This window comes from Bubalus kerabau, chromosome 8 (assembly GCF_029407905.1).
Source record: "Bubalus kerabau isolate K-KA32 ecotype Philippines breed swamp buffalo chromosome 8, PCC_UOA_SB_1v2, whole genome shotgun sequence".
NCBI lineage: Eukaryota > Metazoa > Chordata > Mammalia > Artiodactyla > Bovidae > Bubalus > Bubalus kerabau.
Genome location: NC_073631.1, coordinates 109,322,219 through 109,345,295, shown reverse-complemented (window position 1 = coordinate 109,345,295; position 23,077 = coordinate 109,322,219). Strand labels below are relative to the sequence as shown.

The 23,077-nt window shown below is 41.7% G+C and overlaps 1 long non-coding RNA gene and 4 gene segments (V, D, J or C); 1 reads left to right on the top strand and 4 right to left on the bottom strand.

Moving 5' to 3' along the window:
• Positions 1-2,865: 2,865 nt before the first annotated feature.
• On the bottom strand, positions 2,866-3,430 carry LOC129658436 (T cell receptor beta variable 16-like). The segment is given in 2 exon segments: positions 2,866-3,188; positions 3,275-3,430. Coding segments are annotated over 2 exon segments (372 nt in total).
• A 3,197-nt stretch (positions 3,431-6,627) lies between these two features.
• On the top strand, positions 6,628-8,866 carry LOC129659607 (uncharacterized). Its single transcript, XR_008718147.1, has 3 exons — positions 6,628-6,708; positions 8,297-8,468; positions 8,575-8,866. It is a non-coding gene; the product is annotated as an uncharacterized LOC129659607 (long non-coding RNA).
• LOC129659602 (T cell receptor beta variable 16-like) lies at positions 7,645-8,866 on the bottom strand. The segment is given in 2 exon segments: positions 7,645-8,696; positions 8,801-8,866. Coding segments are annotated over 2 exon segments (377 nt in total).
• Positions 8,867-15,235: 6,369 nt separating this feature from the next.
• Positions 15,236-16,110, bottom strand: LOC129658435 (T cell receptor beta variable 20-1-like). The segment is given in 2 exon segments: positions 15,236-15,585; positions 16,080-16,110. Coding segments are annotated over 2 exon segments (381 nt in total).
• A 2,694-nt stretch (positions 16,111-18,804) lies between these two features.
• On the bottom strand, positions 18,805-19,348 carry LOC129658434 (T cell receptor beta variable 19-like). The segment is given in 2 exon segments: positions 18,805-19,139; positions 19,272-19,348. Coding segments are annotated over 2 exon segments (384 nt in total).
• Between the last annotated feature and the right edge of the window lie 3,729 nt (positions 19,349-23,077).

Sequence of the window (23,077 nt, the reverse complement as noted above, 5' to 3'; positions counted from 1 at the left end):
CACTGCACTTGCAAATTAACAGAGTAGCTATTTTATATTAAAAAGCCAAATTTTGAACAACACAAAAGAAGTATTTGTGATGGATATATAAAGCATCTAGCTGCTGTGTCGCTTCAGTCGTGTCCGACTCTGTTGCTACCCCATAGACGGCAGCCCACCAGGCCTCCCGTCCCTGGGATTCTCCAGGCAAGAACACTGGAGTGGGTTGCCATTTCCTTCTCCAATGCGTGAAAGTGAAAAGTGAAAGTGAAGTCGCTCAGTCGTGTCCGACTCTAGCGGGCCCCATCGACTGCAGCCTCCCAGGCTCCTCCATCCATGGGATTTTCTAGGCAAAAGTACTAGAGTGGGGTGCCATTGCCTTCTCCATAAAGCATCTAGAGAAATAATAAAATGAGTCATCTAGCCTGAAACTGTTAGCTTAGCAGACAGATTTTCTCTGAATTTTTAAGTCACAGTGTTATTTTTCCAGATTTTATCATTCTTTCTCTACCAGGTCTGGGTGAACATAATCCCAAAGTCCAGTGTTTACTCACTTTCATTCCACTTTCAGTTTTAGACTTGTGTAAGAATCTGTAAGTTACATACGAATCAGTATTTTATGTCTTTGAAATTTATCTAAGGGGTTTATTGTGTTTATACTTTTTTCCGTGTCATTTTTTTACTCAGCATTATGTCTGTGATAATAATTTATTATTATTTCATATAATAATTTAAATGATAATACTTTATTATTGTTTTTGCAGATAATTTCATATAATTCACTTTTGCTAATATGTGCGTCCCTGCTCATTCCCTCAGTCGTGTCTGACTCTTTGTGACCCCATGGACTGTAGCCCACCAGGTTCCTCTGTCCCTGGGATTTTTCAGGCAAGAATCCTGGAGTGGGTTGCCATGTCCTCCTCCAGGGGATCTTCCCGACCCAGGATTCCAGCCTGCATATCCTGTGTCTCCTGCAAAGCAGGCGGATTCTTTACCTGCTAACCCATCACTAATATATAAGGTTCTATTTATTATTAGTAGTCTGTCAGAATTTATTATCCTTTCTGAGTTAATGTCCACTAGTTTTCCCCTCTAGATTTTGGTGCTAGTACAAACAGGACTGCATTCTTATACCTTTCTTTACATACCAAGGTATAATATTTCCTGTGCCTGCGTATATAAAAATTGAGCCTTAGGGTCACCACGTGAACTTTACAGACTTAGACAAAATGCTTTCCAAATTAAGCCAAATAAATAATCCCAGCAACTGTTGTGTATTTTCTAGGGTTGCACATCTAAAATTCAATTGGTACTACTCTTTCTAAGTTTTAAAATTGCTGGCTGTGCCAGGTGGCATGTGGTTTACTAGTACCCTGAACAGGGCTAGAACCAGCGCCCTCTGCAGGGAAGTCCAGCATCTTAACCACTAGACGTCCATGGAAGTCCTGGCACTGAATGTTCTTTAACCTTTGCTAGTCTATTAGGATAAAATAGCATATCACTCTAGTTTTAGTTTGCATTTTTATGACTTTTCAGTTTAGTTCTGTTCAGTCGCTCAGTCGTGTCCAACACTTTGTGATCCCATGGACTGTAGCACACCAGGCATCTCTGTCCGTCACCAACTCCCAAAGCTTGCCATCGACTTGGTGATTCCATCCAACCATCTCATACTCTGTCACCCACTTCTCCTGCCTTCAATCTTTCCCAGCATCAGGGTCCTTTCCAATGAGTCAGGGCTTCATATCAGGTGGTCAAAGTATCAGAGCTTTAGCTTCAGCATCAGTCCTTCCAATGAATATTCAGAACTGATTTCCTTTAGGATTGACTGGTTTCATCTCCTTGCAGTCCAAGGGGCTCTCCAGCACCACAAGAGTCTTCTCTAACACCATAGTTCAGAAGCATCAATTCTTTGGCGCTCAGCTTCATTTATGATCCAACCCTCACATCCACACATGACTACTGGAAAAACCATAGTTTTGACTAGACAGACCTTATCAGCAAAGTAATGTCTCTGCTTTTGAATATGCTGTCTAGGTTTGTAATAGCTTTGCTTCCAAGGAGCAAGCATCTTTTAATTTCATGCCTGCAGTCACCATCTGCAGTGATTTGGGAGCCCAGGAAAATAAAACCTTTCATTGTTTCCAATTTCTCCTCATCTATTTGCCAGGAAATGATGGATTGGATGCTATGATCTTATGATTAAAAAATAAGAAGCCAAGCTTAAAGAACTTAAAAAGACCTCAGTAAAATAGCAAGGAGGGACTTTTAGGGGAGGGAGAAGTATTCTGTGTCTTGATTGTCATGCCATCTATCGATAGAGGTGCAAAATCTCGTCAAAAAGTATTGAAACATATACTCAAATTGGGTGCATTTTATTGCAGAGTTGTTGCTTTTAAAGCTTGTGTAATCATAGTATTCAGGGCCTAGGGAGTTGCTGAGATTCTTGCTCAGCTCCTCTGGCAGGGACAGCGGAGAGAAGCAGCCATGAACCTCTAAGGAGTCCCTGGGTCTGGATCAATGAATGTGCTGAGCAAGGCGATCAGGGTGCCCCTGCTGATTATTTCTGAAGGCACAGTTTTGCCAAGTGAAAAGCTCAAAATTACACGTCTTAATAAAGATTGTTAGGAACCCAGCAAGGTCACATCCTGTGTCTCCTTTGCCAGATACCCTGCAAACTGGGGAATCTGAGTCCCCTTACAGCTTTCTTTCCCATTCTTGGGTTTGTGTTCCCACCAGCTGTTTTCAGTCTTTCCTTCTGCTCATCCTGTGTGGCCATTTACAGATTTTTCCATCTGGTTTATGCTCTTTCAAGGTGGGTTTCTGTTAGTTCCTACCCTCCTACGACACCACTGATTTCCTGAGCTGGGTCCACGGTGAGTTTGTGTTCTAAGAAGAGCTGACGTGCAGCACTGTGGACTGGCTGCTGGCACAGAAGTACAGAGCTGAGTCCGCTGCCTCGGTGGAGTTGATTTCCAGGTTGCAGGGTGAGTTTTGGGGGCACTCAGCTGAAAATCGCTGTTTGAACATGGCTGTATCTTCTGTAATTTTTCCATTCCACAAATAAACCAAAAACTCAAATGCTTCCAGCTTCTTGCGATACCAGTAAACAGAAGCATGTCCTCTTATGGGGACACAATCCATCTTTGCTTTCTGGTCTTTTTCTTTGACCAGATGACTGGGACTTTGGGTGACCTCAGTGTCCATAGAGCCTGTAAGGAAAGAGAAAGTTCACAAAAAGCCTTAGAGGGAGCCTGATTTGGCAGCCATAGGAGAAAGTCCAATACATTTGCCTCACCTGCTCCCCAGAGAAAAAGAGCCACCCAGCACAGGAAGCTGAGGCTCATGGCTGGCTCCAGGAGAAAGCAGGGCAGCGGCGTTTCCTCTCAGGCGCCTCCTCCCCTTTCAGCACCTCCTTGTGACGTGGTCACTTCCTGTGGTCCTCACAGTTCCCGGGTACCTGAGACCATAATATTTCATAGGCTGACAGGACAAGGAAGGCTGTGAAATAATCAGTATGCATTCCAACCTGCTTTGACTTTCTGTTTCCTGATTCTGCTCTTCCATCACTTCTTTAAATATAAAGTCATTTCTCATGAATAATTTATTTGCTTTTTAAATTTGTGCGTTTGCCCCCTCTCCTCCTCCCTTCCCTCTCAGACCATGAACCATACAACTTGCGGTATGTCAATCATAACTTCTGCTGCTCTTACAAAGTGGGATAGCAGCTACTTTATGTTAGCAAACCAAATTTTGAACTGTACAAAAGAAATATTTGTGATGAACCTGCAATATATCTAGTCAAATAATAAAATGAATGATATTGCCTGAAGCAATCAGTTTGGAAGGTAAATTTTCCCAGAGAATTTTTAAGTCCTTGTTTTTCTAGATTCTATCATTCTTTTCTACCAGGTCTAGGTAACCATAATCCCGAAGTTCAAATTTTTACTCACTTTCTATTATCACTTTTAGATTTATATAAGATTCTGTAAATTATTTATTCATCAGTGTTTTATGTCTTTGAAAATTATCTAAGGGGTTCATTCTGTTTATCCTTTGTTCCGGTAATGTTCTTTTTTATTCAGTAGTGTGTCTGTGCCAATAATTCATGTTTTGCACATAATTTTAGATAATTCAATTTCATTAATAAGTAGAATTCCATTTATTAGTTTTTCAGAATTTATTATCCATTCTTGAATTTATTCACAGTAGTTTTTTCCTCTAGATTTTGGTACTAGTACAAACGGGACTACATTCTCATACCTTTCTTTATAAACCAAGTTGTAAGATTTCTCTATACCTGGGCATATAAAAATTGAACACTAGGGTCACCACGTTAACTTTGCATATTGAGACAAAATGCTTTCCAAGTTAATTAAGTCAAATGATCGCAAGAACATTTTATTGTGTGTTTTCTAGTGTTACACATCTAGGACTCAATTGGCACAATTCTTTTGCCAGTCTATTAGGATAAAGTGGTATCTGGCTATAGTCTTAGTTTGCACTTTTATGATTGTTAAGGAGGTTGAATATATTTTTTTCTGTTTACAGGCCACTAGTGTTTTCTGTCGGAGAAGGCAATGGCACCCCACTCCAGTACTCTTGCCTGGAAAATCCCATGGATGGAGGAGCCTGGTGGGCTGCAGTCCATGGGGTCGCTAAGAGTCAGATGCGACTGAGCGACTTCACTTTCACTTTTCACTTTCATGCATTGGAGAAGGAAATGGCAACCCACTCCAGTGTTCTTGCCTGGAGAATCCCAGGGACGGCGGAGGTCTATGTGCCGTCTCTGGGGTCGCACAGAGTCGGGCAGGACTGATGCGACAGCAGCAGCAGCAGCAGCAGTGTTTTCTGTACACTGCTAAGCCCGCATTTCTTTTTGGTTTGGTAGCCATTACTTATTTGCAACAGGTCCTTACATATTCTGGTTACCAAATTTTGTCAGTTACATTTGTTACTAATACCTTTTGATTTTGTGGCTTGTGTTTCACTCTTTGTAATTTTTTAACAATATGTTTATGCATCTCTTTGGCTGCTCAGGGTCTTGGCTGTGGCACACAGGCTCACTGTTGCAGCCTGTGGGGTCTAGTCCCCTGGCCAGGGATGGAACCTGGGCCCCCTGCACTGAGAACACCGAGTCTTAGCCAACAGACCCCAGGAGACTGCCTGGAGTGTTTTTTATTGATACTTCTAATTTAGTTGGGTCTACATTCTTGTTATGGAGTGTACACATTTAATTCTTTATAAGCAACGCTTTCATACTCCAAGTTCATAAGGATAAATTCACAAGTTATTTATCACACAGCTGACATTTTGAAGGTTGCACTAAAGCATTTAATTGTTTTATAATGTATGGAATTTTAATGTTAAAGATCTTTTATAACAACTTGTCCCAGAAGAGCATTTTGTGTGTGCCTTATTGCTCTGCATACACGCAGTGGTGGCTCTATCATATGTAATATGCCTACATAAGCATGCTGCCCTTTCAAGTCTATGATTTTCCGTTTGTAAATTCGTACGCCTTTTTCATTGTCCCAAATTAGGAAATGGTTTGCTGATTCAAAGAGGAACCACCTCATTTTCTACTTGTTCAATATTATCTTCCCTATTCTCTTTATTTCACATAAATTTCAGTTTACTTTCATCAAATTTCATGAAAATACCTATTGTGATTTTGTTTTCTGCTGCATTGAATTCATAGATAATACTGCAGAAACACTACTGGTTTAATTGTTTCATGATCATGGTATAAATCTTCACTTATTTCAGATTTTTAAAATGTTTTCCTTTAAGATTTAATATTTTTCTGTATTAAAGTCTCATTTACCTAATCAATTTGTTTTTATGTATTTTATGTTATTTTAGAATTTGTAAATGGTCCCTCCCTAAAAATATTTTTAACTGTTTGTTGCCAGAATAAAAATAAACTGACTTTTTATATTCATGTTAAATTCAGTACTTATTAAATTTGTTGTTGTTGATAATGCAATACTTCTCTAGATTCCTTTGGTTCTTCTAAATTTGCCATCTGTCTTTAATCACTTTTTTCCTCCTTTTCTTATTCACACTCTTTTGTCTTGTTCTGCTGGTTTGAAATTCAGCACAGTCTTGACTAGAAATTGTGGTCACATTCATTTACTTATTCATCAGCTATATTTGACGTAGACAACTACAGATACTGGATATGTGGTAGATGCTATGGGGGTTACAAAGTGTAACATTAGATCTTACCATTAAAGGAGTTACTGGCATGCCAGGATATCTGCAAATCATTATCCCCAATGCTGCTGGACCAGGTTCATCTTGGCTGACCCACAGGAAGACAAAGAGGAACTAGATGCCCATGTTTGGAGCAAGAAGAGGTTTGTTTGCACGGCAACCAATCAAGGAGATGAGAGATCTTATACCCAATTTGTAATTGGGTTGTTTTGTGGTTTTTAAATTGAATTGCCTGAACTGTTTAGATATTTTGGATATTAATGCTTTACTGGTGTTATTTTTTGCAAATATTTTCTTCCATTCATCAGGTTGGATTTTTGTTTCAACAACTTTTTTTGTCTCTTCTTTTTTTCTGTGAGAAGATTTTAATCTTGATTAGGTCCCGTTTGTTTATTTTTACTTTTGTTTCTTTTCTTTGTAGAGACAGATCAAAAGAAACAGTGCTACAATCGATGTCAAAGAATGCTCTGCCTGGATTTTCTTCTGGGAGTTTTATGGTTTCCTGCCTTACAGGTTGGTCTTTAATCCATTTTGAGTTTATATTTGTGTGTGGGGTGAGGAAATGTCCTAACTTCATTCTGTTATGTAGTTGTCCAGTTTCACTAGTACTGCTTATTGAGGAGGAAGTTGTTTCCAAACTGTATATTCCTGCATTCTTTGCCGTAGTTGAACTGACCATACAAGCTTGGGTTTATGTCTGGGCTCTCCGTTCTGTGTCCCTTTTTGCACCTGTTCCATTCTGTTTTGATTATTGCAGCTTTGAGCATTCACTGACATCAGAGATTGTAGTATCTCTAGCTTTGTTCTTTTTTCTCTTGATTGCTTTCACTATCTGGGGTCTTACGTGGTGTCATACCAATTTTACAACTATTTGTTTTAGTTCTGGTCATAGGCACTTTGACAGAGACTGCAGTAAATCTGTAGTACAGACCTTTTAACAACATTAATTGCGGAACTGGCCGATGGGAAAAATAAGAAATGTATTCACAGATTGACCAGCAGAGAGGCAGCATCCACATTTTTCTTTGCAAATCATGTGCTTTGTCAAATATTCTCCTTAATTATTCTTAACTCACTAGCTTATTTTCATAAGCAAAATATATTTCTTCTTAACTGTAACAATATGTTTGATTTAGTCTCTTTTACTTTAAAGCAGAGCAGTCCTAACAGTTGGGCACACAGAAAATGAGGCTACTTTTGTGATCTCAGTTTTGGTTGTCAGTAAACACTAACTTCTGGAAAAGGTCCTTTTCTATAAACCTGTATACTGAGGTTGAGACATCAACCGAGAAATGTAAAGACTAAATCAAAGTATTAAAATATAAAGTCTTTGCAAAAAATATTTTAATAAATAAATTCCTTATGAGTATTAAAAAGTGCATTCATAATATATCTCTTAAAATAATTTCAGGAAAAACTAAGAAAAATTCAACAAAATACATGCAGAACATGATTGATAAAGAAAAATATACAAAGCAATAGTGAGAGAAGTTTAAAAGGACATCAGTAAGATGCCCTGGGGGATGTTTTGGGAAGGGGGAAACGTTTTGTGTCTTGCTTCTCATGCTGGTTACATGGGTGTAAAAACTTGTCAAAATACATCAGTATGTGCCTAACATGGGTGTTTTTTGTTGTGGGTATGTTATGCCTCAAAGATGCTTTTAAAAGTTGCACGATTGCAGGAATGTGGACAAAGGGAGTTGCTGAGTTTCTTGCCCAGTTTCTCTGGCAGGGACAGCTGAGAGAAGTGGTGATGAACCCTGAGGAGTCTCTGGGTCTGGATTAATGAACGTGCAGAGCCAGGTGATTAGGGTGCCCGGGGAAGACAGATGACTTGCCGATTATCCTTATTGCTGAAGGTACAGCATTGCCAGATGAAAAGCTCAGAGTGCATATTTTAATAAAGATTGTTAGGAACCCATCAAGGTCACATCCTGTGTCTCCTTTGCCAGATACCCTGCCAACTGGGGAACCTGAGACCCCTTACAGCTTCCTGCCCCACCCTTGGGTTTGTGTTCCCACCAGCTGTTTTCCACCTCCCCTTCTGCTCATCCTGTGTAGCCATTTACAGATTTTTCCTTCTGCTTTATGCTCTTTTAAGGTGGGTTTCTGTTAGTTCCTACCCTCCTACAACACCACTGATTTCCTGAGCTGGGTCCACGGTGAGTTTGTGCTCTAAGAAGAGCTGACATGCAGCACTCTGGACTGGCTGCTGGCGCAGAAATACAGAGCTGAGTCCGCTGCCTCTGTGGAGTTGATTTCCAGGCTGCAGGGTGAGTTTGGGGGGCACTCAGCTGAAAATTGCTGTTGAAACATGGCTGTATCTTCCACAATGTCTTGCTTCTGAAAGTAAACCAAAAATTCTAATGCTTCTTCCAGGTTCTTGCGATACCAGTAAACATAAGAGTGTCCTTTTATGGGGACACAATCCATCTTTGCTTTCCGGTCATTTCCTTTGACCAGATGACTGGGACTCTGGGTGACCTCAATGTCCGTGGAACCTGTAAGGAAAGAGAGAGAAAGTGCAGTGAAAGCCCAGGAGAAATCCTCATTTTGCAGCCACAGGAGAAAGTCCTGTAACTGAAATCCAATAAATTCACCTCACCTGCTCCCCAGAAGAAAAAAAAGCTGCACAGCACAGAAGGCTGAGGCACATGGCTGGCTCAGGGAGAAAGCAGGGCAGGAACTTTTTCTCTAAGGCTCCTCATCCCCCTTCAGCACCTGCTTGTGACATGATTACTTTTCGTGGTCATCATATGGAAAACGAGACTAACGTTGCACAGCCTGGGAGGGCAGAGCAAGCTGGTTAAACAACTTGTGTGGATTTCGAACTGCTTTAATTTTCTTTCTCCTGATTCTACTCTTTCATTATTTCTTTAAAAATAAAAGTTATTTGCATATTAACATTTTATTTCCTTTTTTACCTTGTAGATTTGCCTCCTCCCTTCCCTCTCAGATGATGAACAGCTTGCTGTTATCAATCATAGTTTCCACTGCACTTAAAAAAATCATATATCTGCCTCTTTAAATTAAAAAATTAAATGTTGAACTTATGCAAAATAATATTTATGATGAATATGCAATGCATTTAGGGAAAAAATAAAGTGAATCCTCTTGTTTGAATCAATCAGCTTAGGAGTTAGATTAGCACTAAGAGTTTTTAAGCCCCTGTGTTATTTTTATAGACTTTATTGTTGTTTTTCTACCATGTCCATGTAACTACACTCCTGAAGTTCATATTTTTATTCACTTGCTTTTCATTACAGTTTTTCTCATTTATGTAAGAATCTGCAAATTTTGTATTAATCAGTGTTGTATGGCTTTTAAATGTTTTTGAGGGAGTTCTTTTTCTTGGCCATGCTCTTTTTTCATTCAACATATGCCTATGATATTAAATCATGTTGTCTCATGTAGTTTCAGATAAATCAGCTTCACTAATATGTAGAATTCCATTTACTAGTTTGTCAGAATCTATTATCCATTTAACCTCATGCACCCTAGTTGTTGTTTTTTTTACCCAGATTTTAATGCTACAATAAATAGGAGTGTACTCTTACACAGTTCTTTACATACATAGGGGTAAAGTTTCTCTATACCTGGGACTGTAAAAATTGAGCCTTAGGGTCACCATGTCTTTATTATACATAGCAAGACAAAATGGTTTCCAAATTAGTTAAGCAAATAAATAGTCCCACAACAGTCTATGAACTACATTCAAATGTTCCTCGTCTAGCATCTAGTACACTGGCATGTACTGTTCTTTTAATTTGTCAGTCTGCTAGGTTAAAGTGATATCTCACTATAGCTTTAGCTTGCATTTTTATGATTGCTAAGGAGATTGATATTCTGAATTAATACATTTATAGGCCACTGGTTTTTCTGTACATTGCTGTTTTCTCATACTTTTGGTAGACTAACTAGCATTTATTTGTAACAGTTCTTCATATATCTCAGATACTAAACTTTGTCATTTACATGTATGCTAATATCTTTTCAATTTGTGACTTGTGTTTTAACTCTTTGTAACTTTTTTGTTGATATTTCTTATTTAGTAAAGTCTATCATTCTTTTTTTGGGGGGAAGGTGTGAATTCTTTAATTCTTTATAATCAATGTTTCCATAGCTCAAGTTCATAAAAATATATTCCTATAATATTTACCATATAGATAATAATTTAAATGTTGCATTTAAGGATTTAATCCTTTTAGAATTTTTTTTTTTTGCTTATGTTGTGAGAAAGAGTTTAGATTAATTTTTCTTCTTGTGGAGAATTACTTGTCCCAGAAGAGCTAGTATATTGCATTGCTCCCCTACATACCTGCAGTGGTGGCTTTACCACATATTAAGTGCCTGTATATGCATAGCTAAAATGCATAGCTATTTTAAATTTATGATTTTCCATTTGTCCACTTAGTTCTACAAAATTATAAAATAATTTGATGATTAGATTTCAAACTCACATCACTTTGTAGTTCTTTAATATTATCTTGAGTATTCTCTCCTCTTTTTTCCACTTAAATTTTGACTACTTTTGTCAAATTTCATGAAATTCCTCTTGTGACTTTGTTTAGTGCTGTAGTGAATACATAGATGATAGTGCTGAAATTGGAATACTTTTAGTACTGGTTTAACTTATTCATGGACTTCCCTGGAGGCTCAGACGGTAAAGCGTCTGTCTACAATGCAGGAGATGTGGGTTCGATCCCTGGGTCGGGAAGATTCCCTGGAGAAGGAAGTGGCAACCCACTCCAGTACTCTTGCCTGGAAAATCCCATGGATGGATAAGCTTGGTGCAGGCTACTGTCCATGGGGTCCCAAACAGTCGGGCACGACTAAGAGACCTCACTCACTTTAACTTATTCATGATCATGGCATGTAACTTCAGTTATTTCAGATTTTAAAATGCCTTCCTCTAAAATTTAATCAATTTCTGAATTGTTTATCTTTGTATAGATTTAGGTGTATTATCTTTTATATTTTCTGTTACTAAACAATCTCTCTTTAAAAATCTATTGCTAGTATGTGGGAATAAACTGACTTTATGTTAATTTCATTAACTTATTAAATGTTATTATAAATAATACAATGCTTCTTTAGATTCCTTCGTACCTTCTAAACTTGTCCTCTGTCTATAATCACTCTTTCCCCCTTCTTTTTTCATTTTCATGCTTTTTTCTTGTTTTGCCAGGCTGGAAATTCAACACAATATGGAGCAGAACTAGTGATGACATTCACTGACTTACTTATCAATGACGTGTGACCAGAACAACTACTGGTACTGTAGACTGTGATACATGCTCTGGGGATTAGGAAGTGCAGAATTAGATCCTCCTATTTTCAAGCCCTATTGTCATCCCAGGATAGCTGCAAATCATTCTCCCAACTGTTACCACGTTCATTTTGCCCTAAGTACAAGGAGTCAAACTGCTGAGACTCAGATGTTTTCAGCAAGTAAGGGCTTCTTCTCAAGCCAGCCAAGCAATGGTATCCCTGGCCCCCCTACCCCATAGGGCTGACTCTGCGACCCATGAATTGTAGCCCTCCAGGCTCTTCTATCCATGGGATTCTCCCGACAAGAATACTAGAGTGGGTTGTCGTTTCCTTTTCCAGGGGATCTTCCCGACCCAGGGATCAAATCCATGTCTCCGGCATTGGCCTGTGGGTTCTTTACCACTGAGCCACCAGGGAAAACAAGACCTCAAATCTGCCTCCGCAAAGGCAAGGGGCACAGGGTATTTACAGGGTCACAAATGAAGCATGACCTGATGGTCTGAGATATGGGCTTCCCTGGTGGCTCAGTGGTAAAGAAATCCACCCTGCCAATGCAAGGGATGTGGGTTCAATCCCTGGGTTGGGATGATCCCCTGGAGAAGGAAATGGCAACCCACTTCAGTATTCTTGCCTGGAGAATCCCATGAACAGAGGAGCCTGGCGGGCTACATCCATGGGGTCGCAAAGTGTCGGGCACGAGTTAGCTACTGAGCACGTGCACATGGGGAGCCTGGGGCGCTTGGGAAGCTTGGGGGAGGGTGACTGAAAAAACGTGCATGCGTTGTCCTTCTCTGCTGGGGTAACTGAGCTATAGCCTCTGCCCTTTCACCACAGAAGTGCTCAGCAAGATCTGAGAATGGAGTCTTGGATCCTTTGAGGTCAAAAGGTCCCCAGGCAGACACCTGTGCTTCTCTAGGAGGAGGGTTGCTGGTGTTACTGCACTACCGGCAGTTTCCTGGAAAATAACTCAGACAAACATCTTATTCAGGATACATACCACTTGGAGGCCAAGCAAGTCTCAAAACGACCTTGATTAGTGAAGGCAGGTGCAATGGATCTGATTAATCCCTACTCATGCTTTCACAACCACTACCTCAAAGATCTCACCTGAGTTTCCAGAAGTATCAGACAACTTCTCAAATGAAGGAAGGTTGGTGCTGCTCTCTATGCGCTGTTTTACAGAAAGACCCAGATCACCCCCTAGTGCTCAAGTGAAAGTCTCTCAGTTGTGTCCGACTCTGCGCCCGTCCATGGGATTCTTCAAGCCAGAATACTGGAGTGGGTAGCCTTTCCCTTCTCCAGGGGATCTTCCCATCCTAGGGACCGAACCCAGGTCTCCCGTATTGCAGGCAGATTCTTTACCTGCTGAGCCATAAGGGAAGCCCAAGAATACTGGAGTGGGTAGCCTATCCCTTCTCCAGTGGATCTTCCCGACCCAGGAGTTGAACCGGAGTTTCCTGCATTGCGGGAGGATTCTTTGCCAAAGGGAAGCCCTGATAACTCTGACTGACTGACTGACTCGATGGTCAGAGGGGCACACTTCTCACAGGCCCTCTGGTCTCAGGATGTCTTCACCTCCTGTGTGGCGAGTGGGGAGTTTCTCTATGCTGCAGAGTGGCAGCCAGAACCCCAAGAATCATCAGGATAGGAAACATGCGGCCATGCATGTGGTGACCTGCTGGAGTACTGCAGAGATTTGCTACTGGTACTTAGTTACACAGTCACTGATCCAGTACTCATTGGTGTTATTGATCAGTTGATTAAATTTAATCTCTTAGGCCACATTCAAGGTGAGTGGGCTCCTCAGATCTCTGTCCTCAGTCCTTTGATCTTTACTTTGTGTATTCTGTCATCAAGGGATCAAGAAGGCACTTTCATTCTTCCAATTATGGAAATTGTCCCAAATTTTTACCTTCACCCAGGTCCATTTTTTGAGCCCCTGACTCCTACATACCACTGCTTTCTGCATATTTCTGGTGAGATTTCTGTCTCAGAGGCATCCCCCATGTCAAGAAAATCATGATCTTCTTCCCACATGGTCCTCCTGATTCATCTGATTTGTAGTCAAAACCTTCCTCTCCATCTATTGCCTCTCTTGATTTATCAATTACCCAGGTCTTGATTTCATTTCCTAATTATGTTTTAAAACTAATTTCCCTGTATTTCTAGCACTGCCACCATCATTGTCCTAGCTTCAATATCCCTTCGGTTCTTTCTTTCATTGTCTCTCCTTTTTGATATCACATGCGTGTTGTTGTTGTTTAGTCACCAAGTCGTGTCCAGACTCTTTTGTGACCCCATGGATTGCAGCACACCAGGCTTCCCTGTCTATCACTATCTCGCTGAGTTTGCTTAAAGTTGGGTCCACTGAGTCGCTGGTGCCATCCACCCATCTCATCTTCTGTTGCTCCCTTCTCCTCTTGTTTTCAGTCTTTCCCAGCATAAGGGTCTTTCCAATGAGTCAGGTCTTCACCCCAGGTGGTCAAAATATTGGAGCTTCAGCTTCAGCATCAGTCCTTCCGGTGAATATTCAGGACTGATTTCCTTTAGGGTGGACTGGCTGGATCTCCTGCAGTCCAAGGGACTCTCAAGAGTCTTCTCCAGCACCACAATTTGAAAGACTCTATTTCTAGGCTTTTTATATTTTGCTAATCAAATGGATATCAGTTTACATATAATTGCATCTTTCTCCATGTTTCTTGATCACCAGGAAATCAATGTGTATTGATTACAGATGTTTCTTCTCCAAAGTGCATGTTAATATCTTTTGCTTATTTTTACTGGGCTATACAAGATTTACAGTCAATGTGTGATTTTTCTTTTCCTAGAAAAGGATTTTTCTAGAGGTTTAAACTCAGTGCTTCACTTACTAGCTTGTGGCTTCTGACAGAACTTTCTAGTTTTGTAGACAAGCCTTGTTGTTTGAAGTCTTTCTTATTTATCCTTTTTGTCTTCTCCTCCCTCTGATCCCTTTGTGAAGGTTCTGCGCATGCTCTGTACTTGGGTGTAGAGGGTTGCCCCATCCAGTCCTACCCTGTTCTTTCATCAACCTCAATACTGTATATAGCACATCCCTGAATTCTTTCATGAGTGAACATCTCTACTTGGCTGCTTAATGATTCCATTTGTCTTGAGAGTCTAGGATGGTAACAAGACAGTGCTGAATTTTCTTGGAGGAAAACACTTCAGTGTTTATTAGAAAAGAGTTAGTCACTCAGTCATGTCTGACTCTTTGTGATCCTATGGACTATAGCCTGCCAGGCTGCTCTGTCCATGGAATTTTCCAGGCAAGTTACTGGATTGTGTTGCCATTCCCTTCTCCAGGGGAACTTCTCAACCGAGGGATGGATCAAACTCCCGTCTCCTGCATTGCAGATGGATTCCTTACTGTCTGAGCCACCAGGGAAGCCCATTACTGAAGTATTCATTGCTTTATAGAAGCCTTTTGGATCTACCTATAGGATTATGTGTCAATTTATCTAAGAACTTATGATTAGCATGTGGGAGAATCAGAAAAAAAAAAATCCAGATTTTATAATTTTCAGCCCAGGGAACTTTCCAGGTTGGTTGGCCATTGATAGGCCTAGCTCCATTTCCATATGGCTAGTTCTCAAACACCATACCTTCTCCCCGCTCTCAGATATTTTCTCTCCCTTTCTCTCTCTACACACACAGCCACAGATGACTCAGTCAGAGAGGCTGTGGCTTTTCTCTCCCCACACCTCCTTCCACAGGGCCCCATGGTTCAGTGGGGTGGGGAAGGGGGTTGCTACCAGGATTCTTGTCTGGGTCTCTGATCTCTGCCCAGCGCTGTGTCTCTAGCACCACAGAAGTAGAGGCCGCTGTCTGCAGGATCCACACTTGTCACCATCAGAGATGAAAATGTTCGGTCTGGATGACTGATGGGAAACTTGTCCTTGTTATAACCTTGTTCGTATGTGGCATTAGTGCCCTCATTAGAAGTTGCCATCAGCTCGAGGCCTCGTTTCGGGAACTGACGGTACCAGAACACGGCTGTAGCTTGAAGGTCCACTGCACGGCACTCGATGGTCACAGAGGCTCCACTCTTACTGACAGCCCTGCGGGGCTGCTGAGAGACGAGAGCACCAAGCCCAGAGCCTGCTGAGACACAGGTCAAGGAGGTGAGAGCCCAGCAGGACAGGAAGACATGACCATAGGCAGAAAACCACAGCCTTGCTCACTTGCTCGCCTTTCTCGTGGGTCCAAGGGAATCCTGTTTGTTTTGTGAAATCATCCTGTCCTAATTCTTAGGCTTCTCATCCCCCATCTCTCCTGACTGGTGGCTCCTCACCCTACCCTTTACACCTTCAAATAGCATGGAATGTCCCCTCTCATTTTTTCCAGTGTAAAAAAATCCACAGTCTAAGGAATTCCCTGCTGGTCCAGTGGTTAGGATTCAGTGTTCTCACTGCCAGGGACCAGGTTCAATGCCTGGTGGGGGAACTAAGATCCCACAAACCAAGCAGTCAAAAAAGCTTCAAAAATTATGAAAGTCCACAATCCCTATCACTTCACTCATGCCAACACACACATACACACACACACACACACACAGACACTTGACCCAACTACTTAGCTAATAAGGCTCGTACTGTGTCCTAGAAGCAGCAGAAGCACCAGCATCTTCAGGAACTGGCCTCACACCACACTTCTCAGAAGAAAGAAATGACTTTGCCATTTCTTCTCCACCCCTAGAAGGAGGGCTGAGAGTCTGCATATTCTAAGGATGCTCTCGTCTGCCCCCTGGTGGTCATCATTGCCACTGATGCAGGATCCACCCTTCTTTCAAACAAGCGGAAGTGAAGGTTGCTCAGTCATGTCCAACTCTGTGACCTCTTGAACTATAGCCCATCAGGCTCCTCTGTCCATAGGATTCTCCAGGCAAGAATACTGGAGTGGATAGCCATGCCCTTCTCCAGGGGATCTTCCCAACCCAGGGAGTGAACCTGGGTCTCCTGCATTGCAGGCAGATTCTTTACTATCTGAGGCGCCAGGGAAGCCCTTTTCCATAAAAGAACCATTCAAACATTGCTGGAAGGAACCTCAGAGATGTTCTAACCGAACTCTCAATGTTATAGGACAGAAACTGAGGCCTAGATCATTGAAATGATAGTAGTTTCCTAGTCTTACGTAAGGAAATGGCTATGTTTGTGTGGTAAATGACATTGTTAATTCTTTACTTCTGTAACGTATCCTCAAAGTAATCAAGACAACTCATGCTTGTTAATCACTAGAACCATAGATGAACATAAGGACTACCAGGCTAGAAGCTCAATGCTTCTTCACACTGAAAAAAACACGTCCTCATCTTCTCAATGAAGTATTTATTTCATGAGTATCTATGCCAGTCCCCTCATATAATGGACTGAATACTAAACATATCTATGTATTATATGTACATGCATCTCTTTATTATAGTCTGAATGTGGTAGAAGTGATGCTATGATTTGTGAAGCTGGGTCACAAGTAACCTTATAGATCCCTCCAGGGTCTCTCGAATGCTCACTCTAGGGGAAGCCAGCCACGAGATAATCATGTTCACTTCCCCGAGGCCACCATTCTGCAAGGAAACCCACGTAGCCACATGGAGGGGCTGAGGGCAGAAAGACAGACATGCTAGGCTGGCGCCCAGCTGTCCCGGGCGCCCCAGGGCGGGGCCCAGCCACGCGCGGAAAGACGCCATCTTGGATGTGCGGGGGCTGGAGCCTCAGGCGTCTCCCGCCTCAGGGACTATCTGACCATGACCGCATCACTTCAGTTCAGTTCAGGGACTATCTGACCATGACCGCATCACTTCAGTTCAGTGCAGTTCAGCCGCTCAGTCGTGTCCGAGTCTTTGTGACCCCATGAATCACAGCACGCCAGGCCTCCCTGTCCATCACCATCTCCCGGAGTTCACTCAGACTCACGTCCATCCAGTCGCATGAGCGGCCCCAAATGGGAACTGCCCAGCCAGGCCCACTCAACCCACAGAACCATGAGAGATAATATATGTTAAAGTCACTACATTTTGAGGTGGCTGTTGTTACTGTTGTTTTTCTAAGCTTTTAAAATGAGATATAAAATCCACATATAATAGACTACACAAACCTTGAGGATACAGCATAGTGAAATTTCACAAATGAGTACATCTATATACCTACGACCCAGATCAAGATATAGGACATTTTCATAACCCAGAAGCCCCCCTCATGCTTCTCTACAAGCAAATTAAAAATACCCTCAGAATGTAGCTGCTGTCTTAACTTTGTACAGTCTGTGCTCTGGCTTCTTTTTCAAGAAGAGATCCATACATTTATGAGATCCATCCATGATTTCACAAATAACATTTGCTTTTCTGCTAGATTTCATTCCATTCCTAAGGGTAGCTATTTGTTCACTGTGTTGCTGATGGTCATTTGGGTGTTTCCAGCCTGAGGTCACCATGAATAGAGCTGCCATGACAATAGGTTTTTCTCACATATCCCTTTCTCTTTCCTCAGAATTCTGGACTATTTAAGTTTTTATACAATTACACTGGTTTTGTGACTTGTCTAATTTACTCATTATTTTTTCTAGTATATTTTTAAATTCAAAAACTATGTGTATGGTGTCCAAGAAACATTATACTTATTTGATTGTATTTTTCTAGAAATTGTTCTTCCAAGGTAATTGATGTAATGGCTTCTTACCACTAAGAAAACATTGAGTGATACTTTAACTTTTTTGACTTTCATACAGTCACTTTCTTACAACTTGGCCATGGGAATGGGAGCCATTATGAAATTTCACAAAGAGTTCTTTTTAGTATTAGGACCACCCTGAAATAATAAAGAGTTCGATAGTTTTACAGTGGATGTTTTCAAATCAAGTGATGTTTTAAAATCTGCTTTTTGTGTCATAAATTCTTCCACTGGAAGGAAAAACCTGTTTCCTTTCAATAGTTGATTTAGTCGCTAAGTCATATCTGGCTCTTTGGAACCCCATGCGCTGCAGCCTGCCAGGCTCTTCTGTCCATGGGATTGTCTAGGCAAGAATACTGGAGTGGGTTGCTATGTCCTTCTTTAGGGGATCTTCCTGACCCAGGGATCGAACCCACATCTTTTGCATTTCCTGCATTGGCAGGCAGACTCTTTACTGCTGTGCCATCTGGGAAGCCCCTAATGTAGATAGGTGCGATTTTTAAGAATCAACCCAGTGGATTGCTGAATCAGGATTGTGCCATTCCACGACGTGTGTTCCTGCTGCAGCTGCTTTGGGTGCCTGGTTCAGGAGGAAGAAGCCGACAACCAGGGTACTGAACACAGAAAAGCCCCGCCACCTGGTGGGAAGCAGGACTCATTTGTGTGCAGAGAGGACGTGGCTTTGAGTCACTGTGTCTCTACTAGCAGCACAGAGATACAGAGCCGTCTGGTTCTTCTGTGCTGATGTCACGGTAAGAGGAAAGAAAGGCTTCTTTTCACGAGAGGCACTGTAGCCTTTAGCTATGTCTTCTTTCTGAACAGTGTTTACAAATTGCGAGAAGAAGATCTGCCTCAGTCCTAGACCCGGGTCCTGTCGGTACCAGTACATTGAGTCGTAATCAAAATCCTGTTCACATTCCAGGGTCACAGCTCCACCTTCCTTTTTGAGCAGGTATTTAGGGGTCTGACTGACCCCAGCAGCCATGGTGCCTATGGAATAAAGGGAGCAACTCGGGAAACAAGGCCCAAGAGGGCAGCCAATGCTGCTGCTGTGAGGGAAGGCTTAGCTCTGGAGCTGAGCGTCTTTAGGATGGGAATCTGCTCTCTGAACCCAGGACTCACCTGCTCCAAAGAGACAAAGGGCCACGCAGCAGATCACCTGGTTGCCCATAGTGGGAAGGGGGTCTCCTCGTAGCCCCCAGCACAGACCGGTGAGGAAAGAAACTTAGCTATGGGGCTCCCCCTGGTTGAATGTGTAGAATCTATCAGAAGGCCAGAAAGGAGAGTTGGACAGGTCCTGTAGATATTCAAGAGGGGCTCCCTAATCTGGCAGATGAGGCGACTGAGGACAGAGATCTGAATCACTTGCACCTCCCTTGTGCCTCCCTCCCCTAAACTCTGCATTTTGTCTGGCCCTAGTGGGCACCACCCCACATTTCCAGGCCAGAGCCTCACTGTGATTGGCCCACCTTCCTCCTTGCAGTAAGGAAGGTTTGTTCACAATGGGACTACAGCAGATGTTCTGGTTACACAAGAATGTAGAGTGTATTTTTTTAACTTTTTATTTTGCAATGGAGTATAGCTGATTAACCATGTTTTGATGTTTTTCAAAGGGACTCAGCCATATATATACTTGTATCCATTCTCCCCCAAATTCCCCTCCCATCCATACTGCCACATAGCCCTGAGCAGAGGTGCCTATGTTGTACAGTAGGTTCTTGTTGGTTCATCTGCTTTTTTATTTTCTGCAATTGTTTCATCAAAGAAAATGATAACAAAACGGTGTTCTGTAGGTGTCCAACATTTTTTGTGTGACGAGAATAAAAAAAAAATAAAGTTCACTGAGATGAAAATCTGAGGTGATGTGTTTCTAATGAATAATATTTCAGGATCAGACCCATCTCTTAAATTCCAGACCAGTTTATCCAACTTTATTCCCACCATCTCTGGGATGTACCATAGACATTTGAAGAATTTCTAATCCTGGCATCCATATCTACCTGCGCAAGCACCAGGCAGGGAACGTTCCAGAAAGAATAAGAGGCAACATAGGTTGGTATAAAGAGCACAACCCTTTTGGCCAAACACACCTGTGTTTTCCCTCTCGGTTTCTCCACAGCCCACCTCCCATTTTTTTGAGCTTGAGAAAGAAAATATGAACTCCTGAAACCATATTTTCCTATGTTGAAAATGAAGAAAATAGTGCCTTTGCTTGTCTTGGTGATTAAATAAAATCCTATATTTAAAGCATGTGGTAGAGAACTCGAAATACAGTATGAAAGAGAAGCATCAGGCAATGCATATTTCCCATCACAAATGATGTTGTTCTAAATTATGTTCCCGTTTTGGGGTAACAGAGTCTTCATCCCTGAGCCTCAGTTGGCGTGTTCCAGCCCTCTCCTATCTCCATCTTCATCCGTTGGAAGGCTTTGTAGCCAGTTTCACTAATCAGACATGTCGGCTTCCCCATCCCACGGCTGTTTCTGGGATGGGGCTGGAGAATGTTTGTGAAGTGAAAGGACGTGACTGCATTGATATGGATTAGGAACTGGCCCAGAAACACACTGGAGAGTCTCCCAGCTCCACCAACTGTATCTTCAAGACACTGGGTCCCTCTTTGGGTAATTCAGCAGAAAAGCGCTCCAGTGGCATTCCTGACTCATGTATGATTTTTCGCTTCCTCAAGGTCAATCATGAATTTCAGATCTTCCTCCAGGAGCTGCTGATAGGAAACTTAACTGTATCTTTTCACTGGGCTGCATCTCAGTGTTACCTCCTGTTCTTCACCCCTGACATGGTGTCTTGGGTTCCTGGTGTTGCCAACATTCATGGGACCTCAGAGCTGAAGGGACTGCATGAGACAGAGTTTTAATAGAAGGGGACGTGAGTGCCTTCCAGTGAAGCAAGGCAAGGGGAGCTCAGAAATGTTTGAAGTCTCCTTCATTCATTTAAAAGTTCACAGGAATTTTGCTTTGTACTCCAAAATGCAATTATTTGCATTGGTATGAATGTCAATACCTTTTAGAACATCTCTGGGCAACATGGAGGTCCAGGGCATATTCGAGACACAGGTGTTGACCCACAGATAAAGTCCAGTGATGCTGATCTGTTAGCTCAAAACTCACTGCCGCCAGGAGCCAGATGACCCCTCAGCTGAGTAGGCTGGTGCCCATGGGAGGGTTGGGCATGAAGGGGAGCCTGCAGGCAGGACCAGGGAGTATATTTACTGCATCAGCTCGGGGAGCTAGAGCTCAAAGCTGGCTTTTATTAGGCGGGTTTTCCTGTGAGGTCACCATTTCCAGTGCATCCCATTGTCTCCAGAATTAATCTTGTACGTCACTTAAATGGAACTGAGGTTCAAGATTAGTCTTTTTTCCCTCTGAATTATGCACACAACCTGGTTTAGAATGTTTCACTATGGTCATAGTGTTGAGAGGTGAGTAGCTTCGTTATCAGTCCTTAGCTTCTGAAACAGTTTGTGCCACTTCTGCACACTTTTTACTTTTAATTCCTCCATTTTCTTTCATTGGCTTGTATCATCTTTCCATTTTCCATTACTGAGTACAGGGAGTGACTATATGTGATATTTAGGTACGTTTGTTGAGAGGCAGGGAAGTGGAGACAAGAATTTCTGCCGAAAAACAATAGAGACAGAAAAGGATTTGACTCAGTTTCTTTCCTCCACCTCAGCTAAGCAGGGCTTCAAGCATCTTGAGAGAACCTTAGTTAATGGTTCATAATCCATTTTATTCTCCGTTATTATTCTACTTGATTTTTTTGATGTAAGTAATACAAAGAACAGTCACTAGAAAAACCATAAACTCTCCCTCTCAAACCTTTTGTCTCATTCTATTTATTTGTATTATTCTCTTTAATCACGAATGATACCTGTGTGTGAGGGATCTTCTTTCCTTCTATTCTTTTGTCCTTTCCTACCCTGTGACAGTAGATAATTATATGAAAGAAGATGCAAAGAAGGAATTAGACACCATCCCTCCCTTTTAGAACGCACAGACTCCCTGGAGGCGATGTACCTTGTACATCTAGGATGCTTCAGACCTCGAATAATAAATAAGATCATAGTAACTTTTAGTGTCCAAATAACTATGGCTCAAGACCTTCTTTTATAATAGTAGGGTTCTCAGGCCTTCTTCAAAGGGTCTCTCTTATTGTCATAGGCTTACCCAATTATATGCTTCAATCAGAACTTAGCTGCCTTCACCACTTAGAATCCGCTCAGTCATTTCTCCTGAAAACACTCCTAATTGTTCACTAATGCTATTGACAAAAATGCCCATCACTGAACACACACGTCTAGCCTGAAGGGACTCTTTCAGGATGCTGTCAGATCCAGGAATCCTCAGGCTGCTAGGGCAGTAGGGAAATGAGTTATCTCTTCACTTTTTTGGCTATTACAGATAATGCTGCCTGAACACACACGTGAAAGTTTTTGTGTGGACACATGCTTTCAGTTGAAATTGCTAGGTTATATGGTAATTCCACTTTAACTTTCGAAGAACTACTCATACATTTTACACAGTGGCTGTACCATTTTCCATTCCCACCAGCAATGCACGTGGTGCCCAATTCCTCCCCAGCTGCCCCCAAATTTGTTGTTGTCTGTCATTTTCATCATGCCAAGTGGATGTGAGATGGCATCTTACTGTGATTTTCATTTCATTTCTTTAATGATTAATGATGCTGACTATCTGCTACATTTATTGGACACTTACATATCTTCTTTGAAGATGTGTATTTAGATCTTTTGCTCACTTTAAAGTTGGATTATTTGTCTTTTTATTGTTGAGTTGTAAGCTTTTTTAAATATATATATAAGCTTTAAAATATGTATCATAGATATATGATTAATAAATCATATTTTATCAATAAATTAATTATTAAAATATCATCAACATTAATAATGTTAT